This window comes from Chiloscyllium plagiosum, chromosome 23, assembly GCF_004010195.1.
Source record: "Chiloscyllium plagiosum isolate BGI_BamShark_2017 chromosome 23, ASM401019v2, whole genome shotgun sequence".
Taxonomy (NCBI): domain Eukaryota; kingdom Metazoa; phylum Chordata; class Chondrichthyes; order Orectolobiformes; family Hemiscylliidae; genus Chiloscyllium; species Chiloscyllium plagiosum.
Window position 1 is genome coordinate 4,603,937 of NC_057732.1, and position 23,597 is coordinate 4,627,533.

General features: G+C 42.3%; 1 protein-coding gene across 4 annotated transcripts in view; it reads left to right on the plus strand.

Moving 5' to 3' along the window:
* eea1 (early endosome antigen 1) overlaps positions 1-23,597 on the plus strand; it is a 98,568-nt gene that overhangs the window by 56,960 nt on the left and 18,011 nt on the right. For all 4 annotated transcript variants that reach the window (XM_043713344.1, XM_043713345.1, XM_043713346.1 and 1 more), the window contains 9 exons: positions 854-1,054; positions 8,594-8,707; positions 10,277-10,432; positions 13,379-13,518; positions 14,992-15,310; positions 15,582-15,683; positions 18,199-18,393; positions 18,608-18,790; positions 22,850-23,035. In XM_043713344.1, coding sequence (XP_043569279.1) covers positions 854-1,054; positions 8,594-8,707; positions 10,277-10,432; positions 13,379-13,518; positions 14,992-15,310; positions 15,582-15,683; positions 18,199-18,393; positions 18,608-18,790; positions 22,850-23,035 — 1,596 coding nt within the window. The remainder of the gene's footprint in view (positions 1-853; positions 1,055-8,593; positions 8,708-10,276; positions 10,433-13,378; positions 13,519-14,991; positions 15,311-15,581; positions 15,684-18,198; positions 18,394-18,607; positions 18,791-22,849; positions 23,036-23,597) is intronic.

Here is a 23,597-nt window from a genome sequence, read left to right on the forward strand (position 1 = left end):
CTTAACTAATCAGCTTTAAACTTTAAAGTTTAAACAAAGCCTGGCAGTTAACTGTCAGTAACATTAATGGTAGTATTCTCCTTGGCACTGCCTTATCCAGAATCTGCTTGTCAACCAATCAGCACTTTGCTTTCATGTTAGTTTTCCCCTTGGATTGATATTCCTATAAAGCACAAGGTGAAAATTTGAATGAAATGCTCTTCTTAAACAATAATTATATGGTTTGTTTTTATTGTTGGTTTGGGAACGAAATGCCTTCTACTTCTGAGCTCTGAGCTTCAAACCCTTAGGAGGACAGGGAATCATTACAAGTCTTTCTCAACTCCCTCCATGGGACAATCCACGGTTTTGAAAGGCCTGCTCCATTTAAAGAATTAAATTGACTACCCCTTCTTTAATAACTTCAGTTTTCCTAACTTAGTCTCGGTTTTCCACTGTGCTAACAAATATAACATCACTCTATCTTATCAGTAATTTAACTATTGTTATATAGAATTGCTGTTTTCCTGATGAGACCTTCAATTATGTCTGTCTTTGCTATAGTACCAGTCGAAGATGCATGCCCAAATGTTTTTTGCTGAGCTAACTACTTCCCTACAGTTAACAAAGGATTATCAGGGATAGCTCTGATCTACCAGTCTAATACTTTGCATTGACTTAGTTGTTTTATCATTTAAGCAGGGAAGTCTATCATGTAAAGAGACTAATAGCACTGTAACAATTGTTGTCTTTAGGTCAGACTGATTAATGTTCCCTTATGTGAAGATATTGTGTTTACCTCAGCTAATGTAAAGCAAGTGGTTGTAACTCTGCGAATGTCCAATGCTGACCATTCTCTGTATCAAAATATTAGGTTGCTCAGTTAACGGAGAAGCTGAAAAACCAAACAGAGAGTCACACCCAAGCGCAAGAGAATCTGCACAAGCAAATGCAGGAGCAGAAATCCCAGCTGCATGCTGCTGAAGACCAAGCTCAATCCCTTGAGTCTACCGTTAGTGAACTCACCAATCAGCTTAGTGAAACCAAGGAGAAGATGACCCAACTTGACTTACAGGTGCATTTTGGACTTGATTCATGCATTCATTCATTGACAGTCAGCCAGATTCTGCCCTTAATGTTTTATCCATTACTTTGTGAAGTAACATTATAGTAGCAGAATGATATGACTTTGGGTTTGCCTTTTACATTGCTGCTGTAAAAGAGACATGCTCCATTTTAAGGGGTAATCACCCTGGGGCGAATGGAGGGTTCTTGTCACACACTGGTATTATGTTGGAAGACTTGCGTTCAAGTCTATGTGCTCCAGAGATGTGTTGTATTACTTCTGAACAGGATGATTATTTTTTAAAAAGGGCTCTTGTGCAGTGGTGGTCTCCTTGGGGCTTGTGTTCAAGTCCCACCTGGCCCAGAGCTGTGTAATAATATATCTGAACAGTTTGATTAAAAATATCTACCCCAGGGCTGATTAAAACAAAAGTAATTTAGACTAATTATACACTGAGAAGCCAAGAGTTAGCTTTCTCTGCTGTAAGGAGAACTAAGAGGGTATTTTACCAAATGTTCAAAATCATGAAAGGTCTATCGCATTTGTGGACAGAAATATTTACCGTCCAGTGACCCTTCTTCAGAACTAATGGTAGCTAGGAAAAAGTTGAATTTTTATGCAGAAGATAAGGTTAGGAGGAGGGGGCAAGGAGTAAATGATAGGTGAAGAAAGAGCCCACTGAGAGAGAGAGACACAAAGGAATGGATAATAGTCAGCCTAGGAGAATTAATAAATGCTAATGGGGACTGTTAGTGGCTAACAATGGGGTGTGTGTAATAGCAGACCATGTGGTAACAAGGCCTGGTGTGTGGGGATTGGGGTAAGGACCTGGGAGAAGGTGCCTCAAGCCCTAAAATTGTTGAACTCGTTATTGAGTCGAGAAGGGACTGTTTTCTATAGGCCTCCGAATAGTTCCAGAGATGTGGAGGAAAGGATATCAAAGATAATTCTGGATAGGAGCGAGAGTGACAGGGTAGTTGTTATGGAGTCTTTAACTTCCCAAATATTAACTGGAAATACTATAGTTCGAGTACTCCAGATGAGTCCGTTTTTTTCCAATGTGTGCAGGATGGTTTCCTGACACAATATGTAGACAAGCCAACAAGGGGCAAGGCCATTTTGGGTTTGGTACTGGGTGATGAACCAGGCCAGGTATTAGGTTTAGAGGTAGGTGAGCACTTTGGTGATAGTGACCACACCCTCCTCTAGCTTATCTCTCCACACTTCAGGCTCTCTGCCTTTATTCCTGATGAAGGGCTTTTGCCCGAAACGTCGATTTTGCTGCTTGTTGGATGCTGCCTGAACTGCTGTGCTCTTCCAGCACCACTAATCCAGAATCTGGTTTCCAGCATCTACAGTCATTGTTTTTACCTCGTACAATTTAATTATGTTTACTTTAGTGATAGAAAGGGATAGGTATATACTGCAGGGCAAGAGTTATTGCTGGGGGAAAGGCAATTACGATGCGATTAGGCAAGATGTAGGATGCACAGAATGGGGAAGGAAATTACGGGTGATAGGCACTACTGAAACGAGGATCTTATTCAAGGAGCAGCTACTGTGTGTCCTTGATAAGCGTGTACCTGCCAGGAAGGGAGGAAGTGATTGAGCGAGGGAGCCATGGTTTACTAAAGAAGTTGAATCTCTTGTCAAGAGGAAGAAGAAGGTTTATGTTAGGATGAGACATGAACACTCCAGGCGCTTGAGAGTAGAGGCTGACTAGAGACAAGTTAGCCAGGAAAGACCGAAAAAGAGAGCTAAGAAGAATCAGGAGTGAGCATGAGAAATCTTTGGCAAGTAGGATCAAGGAAAACCCTAAAGCTTTCGATAGGTATATCAGGAATAAAAGAATGATTAGAGAAAGATTAGTACCAATCAGTGGTAATAGTGGGAGGTTGTGCATGGAGTTCGAGGAGGGCACACGCTAAATGAATATCTTTCGTCCGTATTCACACAGGAAAAAGGCAATGTTGTCGAGGAGAATACTGAGGTGCAGGCAGCTAGACTAGATGGGATTGAAGTTCACAAAGAGGAGGTGTTAGCAGTTCTGGAAAGTATGAAAATAGATAAGTCCCCTGGGGAGGTAACCTGGGAAGCCAGGGAGGAGATTGCAGAGCCTTTGATCTTTCTGCCATCATTGTCTACAGGAATAGTGCCAGAAGACTGGAGGATAGCAAATGTTCTCCCCTTGTTCAAGAAGGGGAGTAGAGACAACCCTAGTAATTGTAGACCTGTGAGCCTTACTTTTGATGTGGATAAAGTGTTGGAAAAGATTATAAGCAATAGGACTTATAATCATCGAGAGAGGAATAAGTAGATTAGGGATAGTGAAGGGTAGGTCGTGCCTCACAAGCCGTGTGGAGTTCTTTTGAGATGGTGACTAAACAGGTGGATGAGGGTAAAGCAGTTGATGTGATGTGTATGGATTTCAGTAAGGCGTTTGGTAAGGTTTCCCACAGTAGGCCATTGCACAAAATATAGAGGCATGGGATTGAGGAATGACTTTGCAGTTTGGATCAGAAATTGGCTAGCTGAAAGAAGACAGAGGATGGTGGTTGATGAGAAATGTTCATCCTGGAGTTTAGTTACTACTGGTGTACTGCAACGATCTGTTTTGTGGCACTGCTGTTTGTCATTTTTATAAACGACCTGGATGAGGGCACAGAAGGATGGGTCAGAAAATTTGCAGGTGACACTAAGGTCGATGGAGTTGTGGATACACTGAAGGATGTTGCAGGTTACAAAGGGACGTAGATAAGCTGCAGAACTGGGCTGAGGTGGCAAATGGAGTTTAATGCAGAAAACTGAGAGGTGATTCACTTTGGAAGGAGCAACGGGAATAGAGTACTGGGCTAATGGTAAGATTGTTGGTAGTGTAGATGAGCAGAGAGATCTCGGTGACCATGTACATCGAGCCCTGAAAGTTGCCACCCAAGTTGATAGGGTTGTTAAGAAGGCATATGGTGTATTAACTTTTATTGGTATGGAATTCAGTTTTGTAGCGATGAGGTCATGCTGTAGCTGTACAAACCTCTGGTGTGGCTGCACTTGGAGTATTGCGTACAATTCTGGTTGCCGCATTATAGGAAGGATGTGAAAGCTTTGGAAAGGGTTCAGAAGAGATTTACTAGGATGTTGATTGGTATGTGGGGGAAAGTCTGATGAGGAAAGGCTGAGGGACTTGAGGCTGATTTTGTTAGAGAAGAAGGTTGAGAGGTGGTTTAATTGAGGCGTATAAGATAATCAAAGGGTTTTTTCCCTTTTTTCCTCAGACGGTGATGGCTAGCACAAGGGGATGTAGCTTTAAATTGGTGGTTGATGGATACAGGACTGATGTCAGAGGTAGTTTCTTGACTCAGTAGTAGAGGTGTGGAATGCCCTGACTGCAACAGTAGTAGGCTCGCCAACTTTAAGGGCATTTAAATAGTCTTTGGATAAACATATGGATGAAAATGGAATAGTGTAGGATAGATGGGCTTCAGATTGGTTCCACAGGTTGGGGCAACATCGAGGGCCGAAGGGCCTGTACTGTGCTGTAATGTTCTTTGTAAAGCTGTAGAGTTCCCAAATGGAAAATGAAGTGCTGTTCTTCCAGCTTGTGCTGAGCTTTACTGGAGCACTGCAGCAAGCCTGAGAGAGATGTTGGCCAGGGAACAAGGCGGTGTGCTGAAGTAGCATTCTTGCAGACAGAACGTGGGTGTTCTGTGAAGCAGCCATCCAGTCTACACTTCATTTCACCAATGTAGAGGAGACCATATTGTGGGCAGAGAATGTGCAGGTAAAGCACACCTGGAAGATGCTTTTGGGCCCTTGGATGCTGAGGAGTGAGAAAGTAAGTGGAGAGGTAGTACACCTTCTGCAGTTACAGGGGAACATGGCATGTGGCCATCCGCAAGGCACAAGTCAGGAATGTCATGGAATATTCCCCTCTTGTATGGATGGATGTAGCTCCAACAACTCTCAAGAAGCCTGACATCTTCCAAGACAAGACAGCCTGCTTGACTGGTACCACATCTATTCTCTCCACCACTGATGCTCAATAACAGCAGTGTCTACTCCTAGGGCTCCTTAGACAGCAATATTCAAACACGCGCCTTTGCCATCTAAAAGAAAGAGGGAAGCAGATACCTGGGAACACACCACCTGCGAGTTCCCCTCCAACCACACTCCATTCTCGCTTAGAAATACAGGTGCACAATCCTTTATCCAAAATGCTCGGGACCAGCTGGTTTTCGGAATTCAGAATTTTTCAAATTTCAGAATAAGTGTCAATTTGGTGAAATTTTTAAAAACCTTACCAGAGGAGTAGACTCACTGAGTAAAACTGGCCTTGAGACAGAATTGAGGCCTGCCAGTGCTGGGCAGCTTGCCCCCATGTTGTATTTGAGTGGCACGCATCGAGTAGGTATTGACTTGGATTAACTGTTTGCACGCCAAACAACCTTGTTAATGAGAAAAAAGCTTCATAAAAATACCTTCGGACTTGGAGCTTTTCAGATTTTGGGTAAAGGGTTGTCTATTTGTATATCGCTGTTCCCTCAGTGTCATTGGGTCAACATCTGGGAATTCCCTTCCTAATGGCATTGTGTGTCTAACGACAACACGCGGACTGTAGTGGTTCAAAAAGGCAGCTCATCACCACCCTCTTAAGGGCAACTAATGATGGGCTATAAATGCTGGTCTAGCCAGTGACGCTCACATACCAGCAGTGAATAAAAGCAATAGGAAGGAGCTGTTTCCATTGATAGGTGTTGGTACTTGGTAGATATAGATTTCAGATCTCTGGCAAATGAATTGGGGAAGATGATTTGAGCAGCAGCAAGTTGTGATGGAAAACGCATTACCTGAGAGAGTAATGTATAGGTTCACAAATTACTTTGTAAAGAGTATTGGATAAATACTTGAAAAGGAAAGCTTTTTGTAGGGATCTGAGAAATGAGCAGGAGGGTGGAAATAGTTGAATAGCCCTTTCAAAGTGGTACTATGTGCCAAACAGCCATGTCTGTTGGTTGCTCGGACATTTATGGATATGACCTATATAGCTTTCCATGTGTCAGATTCAAAAAGTAGTGGTGTTCAATAGGAATGAAGAGATGAGTATTTAAGGTTTTGATATTGATTGGGAAATAACATCCCACTTGAAGTGTTGAGATGACCTAATAAGGTAGAAACCTGACATGTTTATTAAAAGGGTGGCATTGGTGGCTCAGTGGTTAACACCGCTGTCTTACCACGCCAGGGACCCAGGTTCATTTCCAACTTCGGGCAACTCTCTGTGTGGAGTTTGTACTTTCTTCCTGTGTCTGTATGGGTTTCCTCCCACAGTGCAGGTTAGGTGAATTGCTAAGTTGCCCATAGTGTTCAGGGATATGCAGGCTAGGTGCATTAGTTAGGGAAATGTAGAGTTGTAGGGGAGGGGAATAGGTCTGGGTGGGATACTCTTCGGAGGGTCAGTGTGGACCTGTTGAGCCAAATCGCCTGTTTCCACACTGTAGGAATTCTATGATTCTATGACCCATCTCACCACCTTAGTAAGCTCAATGTGCAACTATGATCAGTGGATCTTGAGCACTGCTCCTGCACATAACTGGATCCTTAAGTACTAGTCTATTTCGTCTTCCAGAAATGGATAGACTTGAACCACAAGTCCAGTTATATTGTGCAGGCCATGTTGTCATGAGGTGGAGTTCAGTTTTCATCCTATATCACATGAACATCAGAGTGTGAGATATAGAAATTAACTCTGATCTTCACTTGACTATCTCTTAGCTGTATGTAGAACTTTCAAAGATAGTTTCCGCCGTTGCCCTGAATGTGGAGTTGTTTAGAAAAAGTGCTTGGTTTGAATTCACATCCAGTGGAGGCATTTTGCTAAATTGAACTTGGGGTTGTGCAGCTGAAACAACTTTACAATGCAGATCAAGGAACCTAGCCTGCATATCCCTGAACACTATGGGCAACTTAGCAATTCACCTAACCTGCACTGTGGGAGGAAACCCATACAGACACAGGGAGAAAGTACAAACTCCACACAGAGAGTTGCCCGAAGTTGGAAATGAACCTGGGTCCCTGGCGTGGTAAGACAGCGGTGTTAACCACTGAGCCACCAATGCCACCCTTTTAATAAACATGTCAGGTTTCTACCTTACTAGGACATCTCAACACTTCAAGTGGGATGTTATTTCCCAATCAATATCAAAACCTTAAATACTCATCTCTTCATTCCTATTGAACACCACTACTTTTTGAATTTGACACATGGCAAGCTCTAGAGGTTGTTCAACCCTTCAGGCCTTTTTCCAACATTCAGTTATGTTGAGACTGATCTGTCCCTCTGCTCCATTTGCCTGCTTACATACTATTAATTGTTTTTAATTATTGTGTTTTTAATTAAGAATCCATCTATCGTGGTGTTGGATGAGGGACATTCATGTTAAATGTTGTAATCAGGTGAAGTGGACTTGGAGGCAGGTTAATTGGACCAGGATCTGTAAAAGAAATTCTGACCTAATTTCCAAGTTACATATTCTCCTCTTATTTGAATATTTCCATTATAGATTTTTTGCGATAACTCTCACATCGCTTCACTAAGAGCCCCTGTCCAATGAACTGCTGAACAGATAACCGACCTTTCTCTTGGAGAGCTCTACTTCTGAATACCAGGAGTTCTGCATTTGTCCTGTGCCACACACTGTAATTCTGTCCACTCAATTAGTCTCTGTTTTTCTTTTTTAGTTCCCCAGTTTTCATTTCAGTAGCCACCTGAGGCCACAGGTGTCAAATGGTCTCACTCACCATCCTGACTTGGAAACATAGCACTGTTATTTCAGTGTTACAGGGTCAGAATCCTGGAATTCCCTCCCTTATATAATTGTGGTGTGTCCCTACAGTAGACGGGCTGCAGTTCAATACCAGCTTCTCTATGTCAACAGTCAATTGTCAAAAATGGTCCTGCCAGTAAAGCCCGGGTCAATGAACAAATAAAGAAAATGCTAGACGTTCCAGTTGCATCTTTTTCATTAGCTTTGTTTGGTTTTCGATTTGCTCAAGAGGATATTTCCAAAACTTCAATCTTTTTACAAAATTGTTCACTAAGTGTGAGTAGGACAAGGGCACTCAACCATTCTCCTCACGTGACTCTACTGGAGGTTTCCAGCCCTTTTGAACTGGATATTTCTTCGATTTTGAATTGCAGAAATAAACAAAACATTTCATTCTTATTCAATCTACAATAATTTATAGTGAAATCTAGAAGCACTTTTATCACACACAGGGAAGTGTAGATCCCTCCACTGAAAAGCTGTGGCTGCTGAACATTGAGGTATGAAATGACTCGATTTTTGCTGGGCATTTTATAAGGAACTGTGGAACAAAGACTGCTACATGGAATTGAGGTGCAGAGTGAACTTGATCTAATTTAATGGCAGGGCAGGCATGAGGTGCCAATTGCTTGCCTCCTGCTCCTATGCACCAGCCTTAAATGAGCTATTCGGACCCCTGAGGGGGCTAGCTGTTTGTGTAATTCATATATTTTCTTAAATCTTTCAGGTGAAGGGAAAAACTGAGCTGCTGCTGTCTGCGGAAGCGTCCAAAACTGCACAAAGAGCTGACCTGGAAAACCATTTAGAAACTGCCAAGCATGCCCTTCAGGATAAAGAGCAGGTACTGGAGTTAGGTGCATCCTTACTTTTATGTCTTCTTTCTAAATTCCTCTGTCTGCAGTACGATGGAAACTGCCTATGTAAACATGTCACATTATAATTGCACTCTCCTGCCAGTTATGGTGCCATTGCATAAACAGCAAGAATGTTTAATTACCTTGTGATAAGTTAACGATTTAATTTGTGTCTGAAATTGATATGCCCAAATTTATAATGGAAACGCACTTTCAAGAGATTTCTGTGGATTTAAAATGAGTACATTATTTATGATTAGCATTGACTTGCGCTCTTTCTTCAGAAGTAAATGTTAGGTGGTGTCAGCACTAGCATGATTCCAGCACAGCAGCTACTATTTGTTTGTAATTTACAGTATGCTCTGTAAAATTAGGGAAAGTCATGTGTGACAAATACACCAGGCGTGCCCCAACACACACTGACCAGTGAGGTGGGAGTTCTTACAGCTTGTTTCGCCCCTTTTTTTTTTAAGTGTGTCAATTTGAAGGAGCCAACAAAGCTTTAGTTTCAAACGGGACCAAAATTAGATTATTACACCATTGTCCCTGAACATTAGACTGTTTTTTTTAAAAAAAAAGTGATAGCTATTAGCTAAAATTTCAAATCAAAGACTCAAAGATGCTTAAAGTTGAAAGAAAGGCCCAATCTGTCATTGCAACAGGAATGTAACACTTGTTTTGAAGATTATTTTTCAGAGCAAAGGGATTGTAAACTTGAAGTTAAAATTGAGCAGTAATGATGACTTCTGTAGTTGAGTCGATGAAAGTTATTTAACAGCCTGATGTCCACGTGTCAGGTTACTTTGGAGATGTAGAAGGGTTTTTGTTTTAGTTTAACACAAACATCAGTTTCACCTTTTCACTGTACAGAAGCCAGTCTGTTCCGAGATGTTTTGACACACCTTTGGAGCAGGTGAAACTTGAACCCAACTCTTCTGGCTCAGGGCCCGACCACTGTATCACGAGCATTCTCAGATTGAGGTTTTGGTCAGTAGGTCTAACATCTGCTTGTGTGCTTTTTAATGTTCCTTTGAAACACCTGAAATATTTTTAGTATGTTAGCAGTGCGATATTCCTTGAAGTTTATTGTTAAAACCATATTGCCCCAAATCTCACGGTTCAAAGTTCAGATCCCACTCCAGTCCTTGAACACAATAATCAAGGCTGCCATGCCAGTGCCATACGGAGGGAGTGCAGCACTGTCGAAGGTGCCATCTTTGGGATGACAAGTTCAACTCAAATGTTTGCATTAGTGGTCTAAATGCTCCCATGACTCCATTTTTAAGGCAAACTGTAGAGTTATTCTGAGAGCCATGGCAATATTTATCCCTCAGTCACATTGTTGTGTGTGGGAGCTGGCTGTGTGCAAATTGGATGCTGTATTTTCTCCAGTATAGCTGTGATAATGCTCCTGGTCTGTAATGTGCATTGTTATGGCTGTTGGTCATGAAAGAAGCTAAGGAAATGGAAGTTGGTTTTTCTAAAATGACTGAACCACATTTTGTTCGTGTTCTCTCGTTTTCTCTCTCTTCCCCCTCCCCCTGCCAACCTCGCAGGAACTGGCCAAAGCTCAGGCTCAACTGGACCAGACAGCAGCAAAACTCAGTGAGAAGTCAGAGTATTGTACTCAGCTGGACAGCTGCCTTAAAGAGTACAAAGAGAAGCAACTAGCTTCTGAACATACAATAGAACAGCTGGGGACACAGATTAAGGTTTGTAGTAAATATATGAACACAAATTGTATTCTAAAGTTTATAAAAATGATTTATTCTGAGAAACTGGTGCATTAATGTCAGCGTATAATTTGCTTAATTGAGTTGTCAATACTGTGTAAGCATGGTAGCTGAGAAATTGCCTTTTTTTAATTTTCTGAAGCTCATGGGATGTTGGCATTGCTGGCCAGCATTTGTTGCCTGTCCCTAGTGGCCCTTGAGATGGTCGTGGTGAGGTGCCTTTTTGAATCGCTGCTGTGGGTAGACCCACAATGCTGTTGAGGGAATTCCAAGATTTTGACCCAATTATAATGAAAGCATAGCAATATATTTCCAAATTATGAAGGTGAGTGGCTTGGAAGCGGAACTTGCAGGCATTGGTGTTCCCGTCTATCTGTTGCCCTTGTCTTTCTGGGTGGTAATGGTTGTGGCTTTGAAAGGTGCTGTCTAAGGAGCCTCAGGATGGATAGTACACATTGGTGATACTGAGTGTCGGTTGTCGAGCGAGTGGATATTTGTAGATTTGGGGCCTTTTAAACAGGATGTTTGTTCTGGATAGTGTCAAGCTGCTTGAGCATTGTTGGAGCTGCACCCATCCAGGCAAGTGGGGAGCATTCCCTTCCACTCCTGACTTGGGCTCCGAGGTGGTGGACAGGTTTTGGGAAGTCAGGAGGTTGTTGCAGGATTCCTAGCCTCTATTTAATGTATCTAAAATGATTGATTTTGAACATCTATTGAAATTTCCCTTTAGTTTTCCCTGCTGTAAGGAGAAGAAAATCTTTGTTTCTGTATGTATAATTAATCTAGTCGGTTTTATTGATGTGGTGTATATTGATTTCAGTAAGGCATTTGATAATGTTCCCCACTGCAGGCTATTCACAAAATACGGAGACATGGGATTGAGGGTGATTTAGCAGTTTGGATCAGAAATTGGCTAGCTGAAAGGGGGTGGTTGATGGGAAATGTTCATTCTGGTGTGTCTGTTATTGGGCCACTGCTGTTTGTCATTTTTATAAACGACTTGGATGAGGGCATAGAAGGATGGGTCAGTAAATTTGTGGATGACACTGGGGTCAGAGGAGTTGTGGATAGTGTTGAAGGATGTTGCAGGTTACAGAGGGACATAGATAAGCTGGACTGAGAGGGGCAAATGGAGTTTAATGCGGAAAAGTGTGAGGTGATTTTGGAAGGAGTAACAGGAATGCAGAGTACTGGGCTAATGGTAGGATTCTTGGTAGTGTAGATGAGCAGAGAGATCTCGGTGTCCTTGTACGTGGATCCCTGAAAGTTGCCATCCAGGTTGATAGGGCTGTAAAGAAGGCATACGGTGTGTTAGCTTTTCTTGGTAGAGGGATTGAGTTTCAGAGCTATGAGGTTATGTTGCAGCTGTACAAAACTTTGCGGCTGCATTTTGGAGTATTGCGTACAGTTCTGGTCGCCGCATTATAGGAAGGATGTGGAAGCTTTGGAAAGGGTTCAGAGGAGATTTACTAGGATGTTGACTGGTATGTGGGGGAGATCTTATGAGGAAAGACTGAGGGACTTGAGGCTGTTTTCATTGGAGAGAAGAAGGTTGAGAGGTGACTTAATTGAGGCATATAAGATAATCAGAAGGTTAGATAGGATGGACAGTGATTTCCTCTGATGGTGATGGTTAGCACAAGGGAATGTAACTTTAAATTGAAGGGTGATGGATATACGACAGATGTCAGAGGTAGTTTCTTTACTCAGTAGTAGGGGCGTGGAATGCACTGCCTGCATCAGTAGTAGACTCTTCAACTTTAAGGGCATTTATATGGTCATTGGATCAACAAATGGATGAAAGTGGAATAGTGTAGGTTAGATGGGCTTCAGATTGGTTGCACAGGTCAGCGCAACATTGAGGGCCGAAGGGCCTGTACTGCGCTGTAATGTTCTATGTTATGATCAGTTTCAGGTAGATACTCTTAAACATCCTGTTCAGGCACTCCTATAGACCAGCTAGGACTTGAATCTTGGCCTTCCAGTAGCACATTACCACTGCACCACAAGGTTATGGAATACCCATCTATCAAGTGGGGAGTATATTCCACCATACTCCTGACCTGGACTTGTAGATGGTGGGCAGACTTTGGGGAGTCAGCAGGACAATTACCCACCACAGTATTGCTAGCCTCTGCTTGGTTCTTGTATTCATATAGATAGCCCAATGCAGTGAGATGCTCATGATTAAAACAAAGAACAAAACAGCACAGGAATAGGCTGTATGGCCCTCCAAGCCTGTGCCGACACATTATGCCCTTTCCTATTAAAACAGTCTTCACTTACAGGATCCGTATCCCTCTCTTCCCTTCCTATTTATGTATTCGTCCAGTTGCTTCTTAAATACTGCTGTCATTACTTGCCACCTGTCAGCCCAAAAGTGGTTAATGACCTGCAATCACATCATCCAACAAAAATACTGCAGTAAAGGCAACAAGAAGTCAAAATATAGAATAATTTAATATATTGAGATCCTTTTTTGTAAATTTTTAAACCAAATTTCATTTCAGACCGCACTAAGTTAGTGCTGTAAGTAAAAATACAACAACCTTTTTTAATTAACTGGCATCTCTGGGATCAGGAGTGTGCTGGTTAATATTCCAATTGATCAAGGGGACCACATAATTAATTTAAAAACGCTAGGAGAAATTTAATGCAAGGGGTATACATGTTATTGTTGTACTTTATTTACAGCATAAATCACTGAAATAATAATACAACTTTAAGACTTATTGACTTATTGCACCCTCAACTGACTACTTGGGCATTGCGGTAGATCGTGATAATACATTTAAACACTGTGGTATTTGAGGTATATAATTTGTGATGGTTAAAATCAAGTCTACTATAGCTAATCTTGGATTGCATGATGAGAGTTTTATACAGACTGCTGAAAAAGTGTACCAATGAGGCTGCTGCTTTTAGAAACTGGAATCTGACATTAAAAAGGCCGAGATGGGTGAGAAACAGGCCCGAGATGACCAAAGTCGCCTCCAAAAACAGCACTCTGCTCAAGAGAAGCAAATCAAAGACCTGAACCAACAGCTCAAGGCTGATAAAGAAAGGTAAGGAGTGAAATTACTGTCTGCTTCTGAAGTTGATGGATTAGAAACTTAATGGACAGCAAGAGGCCATTCAGCTCATGTGTGTACCAATGTTTCAAAGACCTATCCACTCGTCCTGCTTGCCTGCTGTTATCCCTATAGACCTACAATTTTTTTTTTCTTTTCCTTTGAATGTTTATCGGTGAATCTGATTCCACCCCTTTCAAGCCATGCATTCCCAATATTGTAATTCACTGTGCGTTTTTAAATAATGCCCTGTTATTCCCAAGTCCAGGCCAATATAAATAAAAGCAGCATGGTTCTGGGACTGAAGTAAATGCATAATACTGCAGATGCTGGAGATGTGAAATAATCCACAGTTCTGAAAAACAGTCTTAGTTAATTTAGAATTACACCCGTAGGAAGGGGCAATTCAATACCTGAGGCTGCCCCACCATGATTCTATATAATCATGGCTAATCTGCCACAGGCCTCTTTCCTGCCAGCTGCTAAAAACCTTCAACTCTTTGATATTTCAAGAACCTGCCTACCTCCTTTTTAAGTACTCCTAGTGATCTAGTGTCCATAACTCTCTGGAATAGAGAATTCTAGACGCTAGGTGCCATCAGGGAGATGAAATTCCTTTGTTTCTCAGTTTTAAACGAGTATCTGCTAGTTTGAAACTCCCCTACTAGTGGAAACGCTATCTCAATGTTTGCCTTATCAAGCTCCTCTGAATCTCATATGTTTCAATGAGATCACTTATTATTCTAAACACGAATAATTAACAGCCTAACCTGTTAAGCCATGCTTGATTATTCCGGATATCTCTGGAAAAGCATCATGAATCTATTTTGAGCTATGTTCAATGCCAGTATCTCTGTTTTTGGGGACCCCAAAACTAGACACAGTACTCCAGGGTTTGTCCTCACCAGCACCTATACAGTTGTAACAAGACTTTCTTATTTTTAAACTGGAACCCCCGAGAAGTGTAGGCCAAGTTGCTATTTGCCTCATTCAGTACTTGCTGAAACTGCATGGTACCTTGTTGAGTTTTGTGCAAAAGATCTCTCCACACTGCAGTCTTTTAGAGTCTATGTCCACTTAAATAATTGTCGGACTTTTTAATTCTTTCTACCAAAGTTACAAATCACACAACACCAGGTTATAGTCCAACAGGTTTATTTAGAAGCACTAGCTTTTGGAGCGCTGCACCTTCATCAGGGAGCAAGTGGGGCAGGATCATAAGGCAGAGAACTTATAGTAAAAGATGAAAGTGTCATACAACTGACATGATGTATTGAACAAACCTAGATTGTTGTTAAGTCTTTAATTACTTAAGTGATTAAAAACAGCATTTTGTGATTTCAAATAAACCTGTTGGACTATAACTTGGTGTCATGTGACTTCTGACCTTGTCCACTCCAGTTCAACGCTGGCTCTCCACATGTTATAAAGCAACTCAGTTTAAGCCTAACGTTTCCTTATTTCCAGTGTGTGTAGTATAAGGCTGGAACTGCAGGAGAAATCAGAGGCCCTGGACCAGGCTAGGAAAAAGGTGCTGGAGTTGGACAAAGATCGAGCTGAACTGGGCCAGGGGCTAGAGCAGCTGAAGGAGGAGGTAAAGACTAAGGCAGAGAGTGCGAGCAAACTGCAAGGAGAGCTGACAGCGCTCAGATTGGAGAAAGAGGCTTCATCGAAGGAGCTGAAAGAAACTAAGCAAGGTCTCACTCAGGCCTCAAAGGCTCTTGCGGAAACACGAAATGAGTTGGAAAAGGAGCGGCACTTGATGAAAGCTACCCATGATGAAAAGGTCAGTGTGTACTAGCTGCTATGTAAACAGATGTAGCTTGGATATTGAACAAAAATCATTCTTGAGATGTGTGTGTTTCTCTGGCAAGATCAGCATGTGCCTTATTACCATCCCGCTGTGTTAATCATTTGAATGCTGCAAACTAGTCTGAATCTACAAGCATGAACATTTTAACAAGAGGGTAGACCCTTGGGTACCTGTGTTGGGAAGGTGGGGAAGATGTCTGTTTCATTCTTTCAGAAGTAACTGATCCCATTTCCTACTTGTTCAGGAAAAATCATACGAGCATGACAAACAGGAGTTGCAGAAAAAGTTTGAGAGTGCAACCAATGAAGTGAATGAGCTGAAGAGTTTGGTGCAGAGGAAAGAAGAGGTGAGCCAGATGGGATTGTGTGTATATTGAGGTCATTCCCAAGTAAATGTGCGCGATTCTGTCTGATCTGTAAGACTTTCTTGTTCACCCTGAGAACAGCAAGACTCATAATTCAGTAACTAACTCCGCAGGTCCTCACCCAATTGACAAATGACTTTGTCTGACAGCAAGCTGTGATTAGAGTAGTTATTTTTTATTTCAGGAGAGGTTCTGCCAACTGGGGTGCTGTTTGGCTACACAGGAGGGCAAAATCCCAGACAGTGGAAGTGTGAAATGCAAACTGAAAGTGCCCGAGAAACTTAGCAGGCTTGGTATCTGAGGTTAGACAAAACTGGTTTAATTTGCTGGGCCAGACTGGAAAACGTTAGTTCTGATATTTCAACAACTAATGTTTCTATTTTTAACAAAAGTTTTAATTTTGATGTGAATGTTTTGAATATGTTTTAATGCTGTGTTGTGATCTCACTAAATTTTAGATTATTCTGTTCCTTACTTCATTTTTAAAAAACCTCACTTGGCTTGAGAACTGTTGGTGACGGTGCAGTCAAATTTGTGGTAAAGTCTCAGATGCACATAGCAGGAACATCATTTTTCAGAGGTGTGAAAGTTGGAAGGGAGAAATTTGCAGAGCTTTGTGGAATCAGCCCCTTTTGAGATTGGCTGAGCTGCTCTTGCAGTGTGGGAGATTGACTGCAGTGAGACATATTCCTGAACTCTCGATCTCTATAAACCCCACCAAAATATCTCACTCCGGTTCTACACTCCTGCACATCATCAGTTTTAATTGTTCCACCATTGGAGGCTGTGCCTCCTGCTGACAAGGCCCTGATTCCCCCTTTTAAACCTCCTCCACTTATTGCTACTCCTTGAAAAACCAATCTGATCACAATCAGTCAATGTGACCATAAACTCGGAGGCAAACTGTTTCGCGCTCAAATCAGGAGGACTTGTCAATCTAAGTGGTCGAGGAAAGTTGGGATACTTGTCCTCCGAAAGATTGTCAATGTTGGAAGTTGATTAAAACTTTCAAAACTGAAATCCTTAGATGTTTGTGGCCTAAGAGTATCCAGGGATAGAGCATAGAACATTACAGCGCAGTACAGGCCCTTTGGCCCTCGATGTTGCGCTGACCCTGTGAAACCAATCTGAAGCCCATCTAACCTACACTAATCCATTCTCTTCCATATATCTATCCAATGACCATTTTAATGTCCTTAAAGTTGGTGAGTCTACTACTGTTGCAGGCAGTGTGTTCCATGCCCCTTCTACTGAGTAAAGAAACTACCTCTGACATTTGTCCTATATCTATCACCCCTCAGTTTAAAGCTATGACCCCTTGTGCTAGCCATCACTATCTGAGGAAAAAGGCTCTCACTGTCCACCCTATTAATCCTCTGATTATCTTATGTCTCAACTAAGTCTCCTCTCAACATGGGCGGCACGGTGGCACAGTGGTTAGCACTGCTGCCTCACAGGGCCAGAGACCCGGGTTCAATTCCCGCCTCAGGCGACTGACTGTGTGGAGTTTGCACGTTCTCCCCGTGTCTGCGTGGGTTTCCTCCGGGTGCTCCGGTTTCCTCCCACAGTCCAAAGATGTGCAGGTCAGGTGAATTGGCCATGCTAAATTGCCCGTAGTGTTAGGTAAGGGGTAAATGTAGGGGTATGGGTGGGTTGCACTTCGGCGGGTCGGTGTGGACTTGTTGGGCCAAAGGGCCTGTTTCCACACTGTAATCTAATCTAATCTAAAAAATTCTCTGAAACAAGAACAGCCTCAAGTCCCTCTGCTTTCCTCATAAGACAGATATCATGTAAAGACAGCTAAATAAAGCTGAGGTACAGGTCAACCATGAGCGAAATGAATGGTAAAACAAGTTCAAGAGGCTAAATGGGCTCCTGTTGTTGTTCCTCTGTGTGCTTGGTCCACTAAGTGTTAAATTTCCTGAACTCCTTTGATTTTTGCAGCCCTATTTCAGGGTGTAAATTCACCGCACGCTACCTGTTTAAATCCAATTATTCCTACTTGTCTGTGTATCTTCAGCTTGTGCTGAAAATGTGTTGCTGGAAAAGCGCAGCAGGTCAGGCAGCATCCAAGGAGCAGGAGAATTGACGTTTCGGGCACAAGCTTGTGTTGTTCTAGTGATTATGATGCTGTGTCCCGACTCTTTCAGCAGCTTCTGGGCTGCCTGCTGAGAATCAGAGATGTCTCTCCCACTCTGTAAGTTTGCCAAGTTGTCATTCAGTTTTTGATCCCAAGGTGTTAAAATGATTTTGAAACATTTGTGGATCTCAAGAACTGTCATTTAAATTGTGCTTTTGATGCAGTAAAAATCCCAAAACATTGTCATTGCAATGTAACTAGACATTAAATTGATACTAGGACAAAGAAAGGACCTAAGGAACAGTCAACTGAACACTTGGGGTAAGGATGTACAATGTCTTTCAAATCGCATGAACTGTTGGGATGGAGGATGTGCCAGATGTGTGATTGAAGTTTTAATGATGATTCTTGTTTCAGACTGAGAAGCAGCTAAAAGCCAGCACTGATGGGCTGACAGCCCAAGTGGCCAAATTGCAGGAGGGTTTGAAGGAGAAACAGAAAGGTGAACAGCAACTCCAGACAAAACTGAAAGAATCGCAACAATCTCAGGAGCAGCAAAAGAAGGAATATGATGCCCAGCTCAAAGAATTAAAACTGGAACTTTCTCAAAAGGTATGTCATGTTAGGAGCTTCTAGCCATTAATGTATTTTTCTTTATCCGTCTCGATCTCTCATTTTCCTCATTCTGTCGTTTCCACGCCTCTTTCGTTCTGCGCCATTCTCACTCTCTCTACCTATCCTGCCTTCCTCCCTCCCCTATCACAGGTCAGTGTCTTTCTTTCTCACCCCCATCACCGTTTCTGACTATCTTCCATTTTCTCTTCAGGCTGACGCACTGTCCAAGCTACAGCAGCAGGTGGCAGTGCAGAGCGAGCAGCTGGTGATGAAAGACGGGAAGCTGTCAGAGCTGCAGAAGGATTTCGAAGCCTCTCAGAACAACTTGGCCAAGCTCCAGTCAGACATTTATGGGAAAGAGTCTGAACTGTCTTCAACCAGACACGACCTGAAGGTGAACTGATTAATGTCCCCCTGTTTCTCAAGAGGAGGAGGTTGGGTTGGGTTGGTTCTGGTTAGGGTACAATTTGGTATGCTTGTTCCTTCAGTGACCTCCGGCTACACCACCAAAAACTTGATGGGCTGAAGGGCCTCTTTCTGTACTCTGATTCTATGTTGTGTCAGATTTTAGCCTGAGAAATTACTAGGACAGAGCCACAGAAAAAACTCCCAAGTTTTTATCCCATTGATCTGACTCTGTTCCACTGTGTGTAGTTAAGGGTCACAGTTCACATTCTAATTCACAGTTGAACCAAGAAGTCCGGGTTAAGTCTGTGGTGCAGCACTGTGAGAGTGCTGCCATGTCTGAGGTGTTGAGACAATAAAACAAATTCCTGTTTGCTGGCTTGCTGAGTGGAAATTCAGGGATTCCTCCTTCAAAGGGTGGCACAACTGTTCTTCCCACTATATCACTGAGACCTTGATCATTTGCTGCTTGTGGGAGTTTGCTGTGCTACATTTCCTGTATTACAACAGTGATGATAGTGTAAAGAGTATTTCATTGGCCACAAAATGATTTGGGATATCGTGAGCCAGTACAAGGCTTTAGAGAAATGCAAGTTATTTTTCTGATGAAACTGGGACAAGACCTACCTTTCCATTCAGCAAAGAGACCGGTGTTAATTTCAGGCATGTGAACATCTGAAAGTGTAGACGTCCCTCTGTGATCAGTGTTGAATTTCTACTCTGTTGTTGATTCCATGAAATTATTCTTAGTAACCTCTGTAGGAATGACATTTCTTGCTCGCTCGCTCGACCACACAAGCAATATCCATTGTGTTAAAACTCCGTCTGGTTCCTTCATATCCTTTTAGGAAAGGAAATCTGCCACCCTTACCTGGTATGGCCAGGTCAGGTGCCAGCAATGTAGTTGACTCTTAACTGCCTTCTGGGCAATGACAGATGGGCAATAAATACTGACCCAGCCACTGACACCCACTTTCCATGAACAAATTTTTTAAAACCTTCTGTGTGGGATCTCCTAATCCTTCATTTATCACGAGGCACCCATATAATCACTCATATTCTGACTTTGGAGTCCTGACCTGCCTAGGCAACTTCCATTAATAGCTTACCATGGGGTTGGGCTGTTGAAGGAAAGATGAGACCTTTGTTTTGTTATAGTTGCAAATTGTTGTAGTCTAGAATGTGCTGTTTCAATGAGTGACAGGAAGTCTCAAAACGATATTGGACACGTACTTGAAGAGGAATGGCCTGTGAGAAAGGTGGAGGGGAGTACAACATGTTGAGCATTCAGCAGGTAGAGGCTGAATGGCCTCCTGACTGGTTCTTTAACATGTATTGATTAATTTATTAATTTTTACAGTTTAGACTAAGAGGTGATCTTATCAAAGCATTAAAAATTAATTTTAGGACTCTGTAGGGTAGATGCAGGAAGGATATCCCTCTGATTGGGGCAGGAGGATGTAGATCCAGGATCCAGAGTCTCTGAACAAGGGGAGGGTCTTTTAGGACTGAGGCAAGGGGGAATTTCTTCACTGACTGACTTCTCTACTCCAGTGGGCTTTCAAAGCTCAGTCATTGACTTTTTTTCAAGACAGAAGTTGATAAATTTCTCAATTAAGAGTATTGGGGATACAGTGTGTGTGCAGAAAAATGGTCAGCCATTGTCATATTGAATGGTAGAACTGGCTTAATGGGCTGAATGATCTATTTGTCCTGTGTCCTATGACCCTATGTGGCAGTAAAAGTCGTGTTTAAACAGCCTGGACGCCTTTATCATGTTGGAAATATAGGGGTTTGTCCATTTCAGCAAGTTAGGAGAAATTTGTTGTCCATTCAAAATGGAGAGTCGGAGGACCTTTTTGTTTATAACACCCGAGACTATTAAATGCACGTGTATTGTTAAAAAAACAGAGACCTTGTTAATATCAAATGGGACTAGATTAACTTGGGATAACTGGTCAGCATGGAAAGGTCTGTTTCCATGCTGTAGAACAATAACAAGACTCTATTTAAGAATAGCTTAGATCAGTGAAGGAAGGAGGGATGTGATGTGATGTAAGGATAGACCTGGCATGTGGGATCAGAGTATTACCCAGGAATAGCATAAACTCTAACAGAAACTGCTTGGCTGGAGTAACCGGTTTCTGTGTGAAAACAGTCTAATTCAAACTAACAGCCAAAGAAAATGAGAACATTTGTACAGAGTGATGTGGGAAATGGTTCAATCTGGGTAATAGTGAGTGGCCAACGCCTCATTTCCCTGTGAGCTTTGCTATTCTGTAAATAGATTGTAAACCTCATTATAAGTGGCAAGTGTTTGGCTTCTTGCAGAAAGATTAGGTATAAATTTGTTTCAATCTGTGATTAAAGGATTAAGAAGACAGAGGGAGCAGAACCTTTTCTGCAGAATGATGATCTGGATGTTTTATTAAAAGGATGTTATCCCATCCAAGCTATCGGATGCTTGTCTGAAAGCCAGTACTGGAGGAGCAGACATTTTCTCCAATTTGGAAAGACTGAAGCCTTTGTTTTCTAATGACAGAGACTGATCTCTCTCCCTGGTAACCGTCTAAGCTGAACCAGACTGTATGAAGTCTTGTTGTCAGCTTTGATCCTAGCAACCGCACGGCTGCAGCGTCATTAAAATCATCACTTTCCATCTTTAACATCGCTGTACTGTGTCCCTGCTTCAGCTTATCTCCTGCAGAAACCTTCATCCAAGCCTTTGTTACTCCTAGGTGTAGCTGCTCCAGTGCACTCCTGGGTGGCATCCCAGCTTCCACTCTGTATAAGATTAAATGCCCCTAAAAAATAGATTGCTAGTGTCTTAACTCAGGCTGAGTGTTGTTCCCCTGTTACTTGGGTTCTCTCTAAGCTGTGCAGCTGTTCCGAGGTTCCAGTCACCGATTGCTGCAATCAGTGTGCCAATACATTGACTTCAAGTTTCAGAAGTCCTGTGGGAGGTCTGTGCACTGAAAGAAATAAAAGGAGTGTCACCTGTCACCCTCTGGCTCGCTGACCTCCATTGGCTCAATTGGTTTAGTTCAGCAGCATCTGAATTTGAACATTTAACTCCATGTTTCCAATTCCCTTCCCTGCCTAGCCCCTCTCTATTCTGTATATGCTTCCAGCCCTAACCCCTTGAGATCTGTATTAATCTAATTCTGGCCTCTTGCTCATCCCTAGATTAATCACTTACCATTGGTGGCTGTACTTTCAACCTTCTTGAATCTGAGCTTTGGAAATCCCTCCCTAAACCTTTCTCTCGTTTAAGACGCTTTGACCAATCTTTTAGTCACCTATCCTAATATCTCTGTATGTAGCTTTGTGTCAAATTTTGTTTGATAATGTTCCTCTCTTGGGGTGGCTTATTATATTCAAGGGGCTGCATCATTTTTTGTTGGGAGCAGACTGAGTAGTAACTTTTGAAATGGAACTGGATAAATCTTTGCAGGGGGAATATTTCATGGTGAAGGGGAGACAGTAGAGCAGTGGGAGTAATGGGATAATTCTTTGAGTAATCACTGGCACAATGGACTTATTGGTATCCTTTTGTGCCGTAAGCAGTGTGAGGGGCCGAATGGCTGCCTCTGTTCCTTTTAAGGCAGTCCGCGAAGTTATTTTTGATGCCCGGGTAGAAATGACCAGGTTTGTCTTCCCTATCTCAGGGAGCTAATAGGATTTAAAGTTCAAAGAATAAAAATCTGGAATATGAAAATAGTTTCACTGGTGACCATGAAACCAACATTTTTTTTCTTGTTGTAAAAACCCACGTGTGTCTTTCAGAGAGGGAAGTATGTCATCCTAATCTGGTCTGGCCTGCATGTAACTCCCAGACCTGCAGCAAGGTGCCTGACACTTAACTGCTGTCTGAAATGGCCAACAAGCCACTTGGTTCAAGGATGATTAGGAATGACCAACAAATGTCTTGCCAGTGACACTCACATGCTGTGAAAGAATGATTTAAAAAAAAAAAAACCCTGGAATCTGCAGCACCGGGTGGTTTGAGAGAGTTCAATGAAAAGTTGGTTCATGTCTTCATCCACAGACTAAAGAGGAGAAGTTGTTCCTGGCTGAAGAGGAGCTGGTGGCCAGCAGAAATCAAGTGGGTAACAGTTATCAAATGGTGCAAGAACTGAAAAAAGCCAAGGCTTCACTGGAGACAGATCTGGCTAACAGAGAAGCTGTAATAAAGGACAAGGAGATAGTTCTGCTGCAGACAGAGAAAGAAAAGGTTTGTAAAAGGAATCTTTTATCATGTTGCAACACGAAATGAATCGATTCATCTCCTTTTGACACCCCCATCCCCCATCTCTCATTCCAATGTAGAGATTAGATTAGATTAGATTACTTACAGTAATCTAATGATTCCTCAATGCCTGAAGTTTGATATTCTGTTTATCTGAATAGTAAACTGCATTGCATATTATTTCCGTTCATATCTCAAAGATAGTGTATGGAAAGAGGAGGAAACCATTCAGTCCCTTGAGTCTGCCCTGCCATTCAGTTAGATTATGGCTGTTACTTAGTTTTCTTTCCGTTGTTTCAAATCCTAACCATATCCAAAATAAAACCAGTGGAAATGTAAGCTCCAATTGATCACCCAGCACCATAGACTTTGAGGCAAACAATTCTAGATTTCTGCAGGTCATTGTGAGGAGACAGGTAGAAGACAGAGGGTGGTGGTGGAGGGTTGTTTTTCAGACTGGAGGCCTGTGACCAGTGGAGTGCCCCAAGGATCGGTGCTGGGCCCTCTACTTTTTGTCATTTACATAAATGATTTGGATATGAGCCTA